Source organism: Micropterus dolomieu, linkage group LG22 (genome assembly GCF_021292245.1).
Source record: "Micropterus dolomieu isolate WLL.071019.BEF.003 ecotype Adirondacks linkage group LG22, ASM2129224v1, whole genome shotgun sequence".
Classification (NCBI taxonomy): domain Eukaryota; kingdom Metazoa; phylum Chordata; class Actinopteri; order Centrarchiformes; family Centrarchidae; genus Micropterus; species Micropterus dolomieu.
The window spans coordinates 32836886-32846420 of NC_060171.1; the positions used below are offsets into that span (position 1 = coordinate 32836886).

General features: G+C 42.5%; 2 protein-coding genes across 2 annotated transcripts in view; both read left to right on the plus strand.

The window, feature by feature from the left end:
• The window catches only part of plcg2 (phospholipase C, gamma 2), a 77533-nt gene that overhangs the window by 43219 nt on the left and 24779 nt on the right, over positions 1-9535 (plus strand). The window lies entirely within an intron of this gene.
• Positions 1035-5759, plus strand: LOC123961257 (beta-2-syntrophin-like). The gene is made up of 2 exons (XM_046036488.1): positions 1035-2009; positions 5473-5759. The coding sequence occupies exons 1-2, from the start codon at positions 1286-1288 to the stop codon at positions 5508-5510; spliced, it is 762 nt and encodes a 253-aa protein (XP_045892444.1). The 5' UTR covers positions 1035-1285; the 3' UTR covers positions 5511-5759.

Here is a 9535-nt window from a genome sequence, read left to right on the forward strand (position 1 = left end):
GACACTGACTTGGTTCAGATTACAGGTGTCACACCAGATACTAAATGCTAATACAGAATAGACTTGGAGTAGCTCTATAATAATAGTGCAGTCATCATGATCGTATACATAGAGCTATTATTGGCCTCAAGGACAATGAACATAGTCAAGTACCAACAGTTCATCTTGACACTTTGTCTCCACGAGAGTTAAACTCACCAACAGAGCAGTTTTATTGACTTTCTACTGATGGGACTGGTTAGAAGGCAGCAGTGTCCGTTAATAGAGCCGACACAGCGAGTGAACTTAAGAAGGCTTTGGCCCCAGTTAGGGGATCTATAATGCGTCTCTGGACGCCCCGCCTCTACCATCATGAATTAATAATCTACAGGTCTGCATGTCTATTGGCTGCCTCTGTCTGTCATCCGGCTCTCAGTTCACTCTTGAGACTGACAAGCTGCGTGAAGTTGGAAATAATTAAAAAAACGACTTGAGAAGTTAGGGGATCATACCTTCAAAATAAAAGCATTATGTAATAAATTATTCATGAAGCTTTTAATGAGCTTTATGTGTACTCACTGGTCCACTTTTGATGAATGTCAGTATATGTCAATTTCTTTATGTTCCGGGTTCCAGCATACCCTTATCTCACCGTTACATAAAATTCAGGAGGATTCACACATTTCACACAGTTATTTGTACTTGGCCTTTACAGCCGAAGATGTTGTAATATAGAATATAGAATAATTATTTTAATCCGTGTCATTATGATTTTAGTCCGTGTTGGTTTTGTGCTGCTGTATGGCATAGACTATTTTGTTTTGGAGCCAATTTAGATCATATAAGTGAAGCAAAAACGCATTTTCATAGGTCTAATAGCGTCTGCGTCATTTCTGGGTGAACAACGTTTGCAGTTTAGTTCATTTTGGTCGTTTTTATCCTCCAAAATCTGGCCCAAAACAGATTCCGTGGGCTTTTATGTTGAAAGATTAGAACGGATACTCTCTTGTTTTGTTCTTGTTAACTTTCCAGTGGAAGTGGGGCAGCTTTAGAGGCTGAACTCGACAACAAGCCCTCTCCGGCTGGCCCATCACAGCCAGTTGTTCTTTTCTTTTCCCTCTCCCTCTTTTTTTTTCCCCCCTTCTGTTTTTTCTCGCCCTCTGGCTCAGTCACAGTGGGAGTGGGTGTGTCGATGCGGGCCAGTGTAGCCTAGTCGCTGCTTGTGCGCACTCTGAAAAAGAGGAAAAAGTTGATGATGAGTTTAGTGTGAAAGGGGCCCGCCTCGGAGCAGGCTAACCGTCCGGGAATGGCAGTTTGGACCAGAGCGGACAAAAACGGTCAACTAGACCTTCTTCTCCGCGACCGCTGGATCCGAGTGGCCGCCGAACTGTCCCGAGAAACTCTGACTTTAACGGCCGAAGCGGAGGGAACAGGGCAGGGGGGCAGCAACTGGGACTACAACAACTCTCCGGCAGGCCTGCGAAATGGCATGTCGAACGGAAACGAACCGGGAACGAGTCCGGGGAACCCCAGCCGCGGACTTTCCTCGGGTCAAGACCAACTCCAGAACCTCGGGTGTCGGGGGCGCAGCGGCAGCCCGGGGCGCGGGGGTGCCAGTCGGGGTCAATACGACGGCAACTATGGTCTAAATAGCTCCGGAAAGTACCCAAATAACGGCACAAACTCTGACTTTGGAAGCCCCGGCTCCAGCTACGGAAGTCCCGGGTCCAGCTTCGGGTCGAGACAAGGCGACGTTCCCGTCAGTCTGGACGGCTCCTCGGAAGCTGTGCGCAAAGTCCGAGTTGTCAAACAGGAGTCTGGCGGGCTGGGGATCAGTATCAAAGGGGGGCGCGAGAACCGGATGCCCATCCTCATCTCCAAGATCTTCCCGGGGCTCGCCGCCGACCAGAGCCGGGCTCTCCGGGTGGGTGACGCGATCCTGTCGGTGAACGGGAACGACCTCCGGGAGGCAACACACGACCTGGCGGTCCAGGCGCTTAAGAAGGCAGGAAAAGAAGTCACGCTGGAGGGTAAGTTGGGCCACGCGAGAGCGGGGACTTGCAAAGGCCGAGATTAGACTCCTGTGGTGCAGCCACACACACCTCCGTGCACTGCTCCTCTTTCATACATCCAGTCAGTTGGGTTTTGTTCAGTTTGTCCACATGTTAACACATATCCTTGTGAGTCTGAACTGAACTTGCAGTATAATGTCAAACAGAAACTAAAACAAAAAAATGCTTTAAAGTAATCTGAAAAAGTGGAGCAAGTCAACACCCCACCCGCACACACATGCACACACATGCACACACAACAGTAACCAGTTGCTGTGTCCCCAGAAGTGAGTGGAAAGTATTCTAAAAGTAATGTAAGTGAATTTATGCTCCTGTTATACTAACAAGATAATTCATTCATCAGCACAACACCATTTTAAATAAGAGCAGTAGGATGCACATGGCCATCAATAAAGGTCAGTGAACTTTCTAGATACTCCACATATGTTTGGCGGGTTTTAACTTTCACCACACAAATAATCATTTCTGTGAGACGCTACTATGCAGAACACAAACAGGCTCCCAGTCACAGTTGATCTATGACCAGGATGAGGAGGAGCGGGGCCTAAATAAAAACAACAAAGCCTTTGATTTGTGTAAACAGGAAAGTAACCACAGTTGTGGTCACAGTCAGAGTTAGAGACATTGCACTCTGTGTATTTGAATGTCTGTGGGTTGCTAAAGATAAGAGGTCACTGTAAACATAAGCAGATGAGATTTGTCTCTGTGTGACACTGATATCGTCAGGGGGAGAGACGTATAGTTGATCTGCGAGGAAATCAATGTTGCACCTACACAAATTAGAATATAAGCAATTGTAGCTCCTGAAAAAGTAAAAAGCAGTTATTTTATTTTGACCAGGCTTGGATTTAAATAGCATTGAATGGAATGATTGTGTTTTTTTAAGTAAACCATTCAATAACCTGATATTGATCATGTTTCTGCATTGATCAATAATGAATGCATTTACTGTAGGGTTCAGCGTCTCATCAGCCCCTGTAGGCAGCTGTTCCTAGCAAAAGATATCTCACTAAGTAGTAGTAGGGCTGGACGATAAGGCCAAAAATGCTATCACGATAAAAGCTATAACATTATAAGCTGATAAAGGCAAGGTGGCTGTGTGTCTAGTAGCTAGTGCTGATGTTTCATACATTTACATTTGAAATGGGAGGTACATAAAAGCGCTTATCAGTGCATCACGCGTGCATATTATTCACATCAGCAGCTCCACAGAAGGTCTGCTGAAGGTTAAAAGTGTGCAGACGTGAATATCACAAAACTATCCCAGCCTACTAAGCTTCAGATGGAAGGAGCATAATCCAAACTGTACATAGTAGGAAGCAGATGGAGGCTGTAGTAGTGAAATGTGTCAGTTAGCAGATACGGTCTGGCTCATTATGGGACAGAGCAGGGCTCCGTGGAGATGAGTTGAGCACCTAAACTGTGCTAATGTAGAACTGTTTAATCTTTAGAAAAGTGGAAAACAAACAGAAAATTCAAGGGAGGTCACAGAGCCCCTGGGGTTCGGAAACTTCAGGCCAGGAACCGTTAAATGCAGTGCTTAATGGTTTGGAATGAACGCTGGGTGAATACTGACGAGCGTTAATTGTAGGAACTAATCAATGTGTGACACATTTGCACTCAAGTCAAAATGAGGTCTGTTTGGTGCCTCCCAAAATAAACCAAGGTAAAATGTCCTAGACTCCTTAAGCTATCCACTGTGCTGATTAAATTAAAACCCGAGAATCTGTATGAAACTGTTGTAAGTTTTTCCCTAATCAGAAGAGATATCTGGATAGGCAAATGACACATGCAAATGTAACAGTAGAAGTACTTTCATTAAACAGGGAAATAAGAATCATTTCAAAACAGCTGGTGGAATGTGGCCTATTGCAACTCACATCAGTATAAGAAACATTTCCAGCAGCCCTTGGGCATAGACAGGAGGATGTGCTGCCTCCTGCCACAGCCTCAGTCCAGACATGGGCCTCTGTTTGGAAGAATGTGTCAGCTGTCTGTCACTGTTTGTCAGTTTGGCAGGCAGCGAGCTGTGTTTGTGGACCGGCTCCTCCTCTCAGTACCCCCCTTTCTCCACTTGGGTCCCACCGCGCTGAGAAAGAAGCGGCAGTCAGACAGAACGAGGCTTCAGTTTCCAGACCGCTGTGCCGTGTAAACAATACATAAACCCCCAGATATTCTCACAGTTAGCTTTGGTGTCCCACATTCCTGACCTCCGCTTGCATGTGCGTATTTAGGGCAAAGGTCAACACCGGCGGCTCCGGTTTGGAGGATTCATGCTGCTCCACAATTGCAACACACTTTGGCAGATTTTTATTTGCTGGTGCTGCATGTCTCAATAGGCTATCTAATTTTGGCCGACATATTCTATACGTGGCTAGAAATATCCAGCATAACCTGAGATCAGTGTCTTTCACAATGCAAATCAACTTACTGGTCTCAATCGTGTCTCGTTTTCTCAATTACTGTTAAAGCTACAGGGCACGAAGGTCAGTTCTAGAAAGGCATTATCTTATTTAGGATGATTCAATCGTATTTGTTTTCATCCAAGGTACTGTAGATAATCTCGTCAAGCACATTTTGCACCGGATCATTAACCTTGTTTGAAGATATGCAGTCCATACTATCAAGTTAGAAAAGTGGGTTGCATGTAAGGCTGCAGTGATCGATTATTTTATTCTACAGATTATTACTTTCATTCATCGAGTAATCGCATAAAAAATGTTTTTGCTCAGCGCTCCCTCTACCGGGACCAGCTGTGTAACTCATATCACTCCAACGTTACAACCCAAACTCACAGCCTAACCAGACGGCGAACAATAACATTAAATGCACATTTATACATTCAACGGTCATGATTTATGTTATATGCTAACGTTAACGTGCGCAGACTGGATGCTTTCTGCTCAGATGCTGAAGCCGTCGTGCTGTTGTGGTAGGCTAGTTCTGTTTTACTGCAGACACGCTGTACAGAGTTGTTGCTTTTTTTCAGCTTGAAATGATCCCGTACTTTGGACACTTTCTGTCTTGTTCGCTGACCTCTCTCTTCTCTTCGCCCATCACTACTTTCTTTCTCCATTTTGCAATTCGCGCCATCTAATCACGTTGTCTAAACTTGTCCACAGCGCGTTGTGCAACAGTAATAATTGTCCGTGTGAAACAGTGGGCTGTATATAGTTATATGGATTCAACAAAGCATTGATTCAGATTCTTTGCATCGATGCTTTTTAGTAATCTGGTTAGTAGCCTGGTTACATGGTTGTAACATCCGAAACATCTGAAAGGGGAAAAAAAACTGAATGTCTTTGCTTATTTCAAGAATCAGAACGATTTAAAGCTGCATTATCAATATTTTTAGTCAAGTATTTTTGTTACCTCTAATTTCTTAAGCCCACACACTGTTTTTTTTTTTTTTTGTTTACAGTGTATGTGCATTTTTTTTCCAACCTTGCAAACGGGTAAACCTGCAGATGGAACAAGTGGGATCTTCTCTCCCTGTGTTGCTTTAGTCTGCAGAAATCTCAGTATTATCCGGTCCATTCCAGAGACAAAGTTCAAGGCTTGTTTCCTCAAACCTAAAATCTGCGACTGAGTTGTGATAACATCACCTGTCTTCAATATGAACTCATTTTAAAGGTTTTCAAGCATGTGAAGAATGAAGTGCAGTGATCTTTCTCATTCTATTTTGATTTTAGGAGACTGACACTGATAGTGGGAGCAAATGAAATGGTCTCACTTTACTTATTCCTGATCAATAAAAATAACTTGTTATGGCGATTGGATGTTTTTTTTATTGAGGGTGGTTTCACTCTCCAAAGCAATAGGAATGAATGAATAACTTCTTAAAGTGTTTTTGCACCATTTACACATGACGTACATATTCCAGACATGATGAAAGGCCCTGTTAATCCCCCTCCCCTCATCAGCTGACTGATATGTCATAATATCCCATATGACCAAATGATTAGTTGAAGCTTGCTGCGGCAGCCCCTTGTGTCGTATTGGGTTAGCCTGCTGATCGGTGAAAGGAGACGCAGGGTGAGCCTTTTGTGCGAGTAATTGGTGGGATAAAAACGGCACATACCAGACACAGAGGCTATTGATGAAACGGGGACAGCCCTGACAAGGAACAGTTCTTTTCTTTTGTTCGGAGGCCAAAACTAGCCAACCGTCAGTTCACTGTGCCGTTCGCTGCCCTCATGGGGCAAGATCTGCCACGGAGCATGAGTCTGCACAGCCTGAAATAGGCCACGTCAGTTTGTCAGCACTGTCTCAGTATGAACTCCACTGCCTTTGATATCCATCTGTAGATATGTCTCTGGGATCAGCTAGTGTTAGCCATTTTAATGCCATGACATTTTTTTTGTCACTTTAAGGAAATGTCATTGAAATCTGCAAGATTTAAATGATTTCAAGCAACTCTTCAAATACATATCTTACTTAAAGACTTTCACCCAATTTACACAAAGACAAGACATATAATATTTTTCTACCAAGCCCTAGTGATGCATAGCCCTGTAGCCAGTTTTTATTTTGCGTCCTGAGTTTTTCAGATATCTGTATTTAATTGGTGCTCAAACCATAGAAAATTAATCAGGAAAAAGTAGTTTTAGGGCAAACAATCATTGTTTCTGTAAAGAAAAGATTTTGCTGACTTTAGATGCCATTTCCATTGCTTTAAGCAACACAAATGAAATTCCTTTAAACTCAGTTGTATTGGGGTTGTTTCGGAAAAATCTAAACATGAAACTGAAAAAATATCTGTATGGCTGGATAACACTGGATAATATATTCATTTGTAATTTGGATTAACTGAACCTTCAAAGCTGCACTAATCATATTTTTTATATAAATATATGTGTAATTTGAAAAAAAAGACAAACCCACTACAATTCCCCTCATCTTTATGTAGCGTCTTTCAGCTCATTAATATGGCTCTATGGCCCGCTCCGTTACTGTTTTCGTTCACTCACATGGATCGTACCAGAAGCACCAGGAAGCTGTTTTAGTGACAAATCTCAGAGAAAGTTTTTTACCTGCACCACAGAGTTGACAGACAGAGGTAGCGACTGACAGCTAGCAGCTGAAATGAAAGCTGCGGTCAGACTGCATGGCAAAGTGATCCACATCATAACTGACTCAGATCAGATTTTTTAAGTAACAGTGTGAGCACCCCAAGTCACACTGAGTCTGATCTTTTCCGGTTAGGATTTGGGCCACTTTCAAATGTGTTCCAAATCAGATACAGGTTGGATTTTTTAAAATGGGACTGGAATTCATGCGACTCTGACGTGACTTGGTGGTGAACGCAGAACACATCCCAAAACACATCCCAACCCTCCCAATTTTACCGGAGCCTCCCTTTTTCATTGCCCTCTCCAGGTTTTCTCATATTAGTCCCGATTTATGACAAATGTTCACTACTTTGTGCATTTTTCATTGCCTTCCTTACTGTTTCTGGCACTGCACAGCCCATATAAGTTCCACAAGTCTCTCTCTCTCTGCTGTTTCCACCGAGACAACTAGCATGTATCTTGTGCAGAAACCTGCCAACTCTTATTTGACAGACACCAGCTTTGTGTTGAGTCCTGCCCTGTCCTCTGGCTCTGTTTAACTAACCCTATCCCTAAGCTTAACCATAACAAACAAATAGGCAATAAACTGGAATTGAGCATTAATGCCTGCAGTGTGAACGTAGTTAGCAGCAACAGAGCCAGCTATTTTAAGGTGGAGGCCAAATCAAAGCTAAAAGGAGATGGAATATTGGATTTGTGCTGCCGGAAACACCAAATGAATGCTAATGATGCTTTGTGCTTTATGTGTGTTGTTTTCTAACACATTTGTGATAACTTTAATGGGTGATAATTTGCCAAACAAGTGTAATTGCCAGCTTATTCTGGAAATATACTCCCAAGTAGACAAACAAATCAGTTAATTTTGCTTAAAGCTAATTAGAAAATAGTTTAGTGGTTATTCGTCACGCTCTGTGAGCTGCTTTTACCCGCTGTCCTGTCATGAGTCATTGTAATGGTTGAATCCAGGGATATAAGTGACAACACCCTCCTCTGTAATATATGATTTAACTATATTTTTAGAATAATAATATTATAAATGTATTTGCATAAGTGATTAGATAACATTTTCATTGATTCCATAGACGAAACAATTAATCAATAGAAAACCCAACAGATCAGTCATTAATCGAAATAACTGTTAATTGCAGGCAGCCCTAATTAACGCCACAGCAGAAAGCAGCCAGCGTTTCTTCCCTGCCAGGACCTGCTGTGGATAAACCAGCATCAATCTGTGCCCTCGCCGCCAACACGATGGGTAGACATTTGTAATCTTTAACAGTCACTACTGAATTATGAATGTGATCATTTGATGTGATCACACATTCAAATACACTCTCAGGCTGAATACACTGACCTTTTAGAAAACTCACTTATGTATTTTCATAAACGTTAGAGTGTGGTGTTGTAGCTAAATACACTCAACTGCATGATTTCCCAAAGGTTTTTTTCTCTGATCCAGGTTAGAGGACAACAAAGAGGAGGGAGCAGGTGTGACTCTGTGTTTGAGGGGTCATGGGAATACATTTTCTTGTTATGATCTTTGAGAGTCTACTTTGTATGAAGGCATTTACATTTGTACAGGGTCAAGAGTGACTAATATGAGAGATCCAGATCAAGGCTGTTTTCCTGATTCTTATCTGAATCAGTTGATATTGATGATTTTGCAATACAGAATCACAAGTTGAAGTTCATATTTATTCTTTAGAACTAAACCTCGACAGGATGTGTTGTGGTATTGCTCAAACCATAGTGTCCTGTAACATTTTGTATGATATACAGTGAGGAAAATAAGTATTTGAACACCCTGCTATTTTGCAAGTTCTCCCACTTAGAAATCATGGAGGGGTCTGAAATTGTCATCGTAGGTGCATGTCCACTGTGAGAGACATAATCTAAAAAAAAAAATGCAGAAATCACAATGTATGATTTTTTAAACTATTTATTTGTATGATACAGCTGCAAATAAGTATTTGAACACCTGTCTATCAGCTAGAATTCTGACTCTCAAAGACCTGTTAGTCTGCCTTCAAAATGTCCACCTCCACTCCATTTATTATCCTAAATTAGATGCACCTGTTTGAGGTCGTTAGCTGCATAAAGACACCTGTCCACCCCAAGACCAAAGAGCTGTCCAAAGACACTAGAGACAAAATTGTACACCTCCACAAGGCTGGAAAGGGCTACGGGGAAATTCCCAAGCAGCTTGGTGAAAAAGGTCCACTGTTGGAGCAATCATTAGAAAATGGAAGAAGCTAAACATGACTGTCAGTCTCCCTCGGACTGGGGCTCCATGCAAGATCTCACCTCGTGGGGTCTCAATGATCCTAAGAAAGGTGAGAAATCAGCCCAGAACTACACGGGAGGAGCTGGTCAATGACCTGAAAAGAGCCGGGACCACCGTTTCCAAGGTTA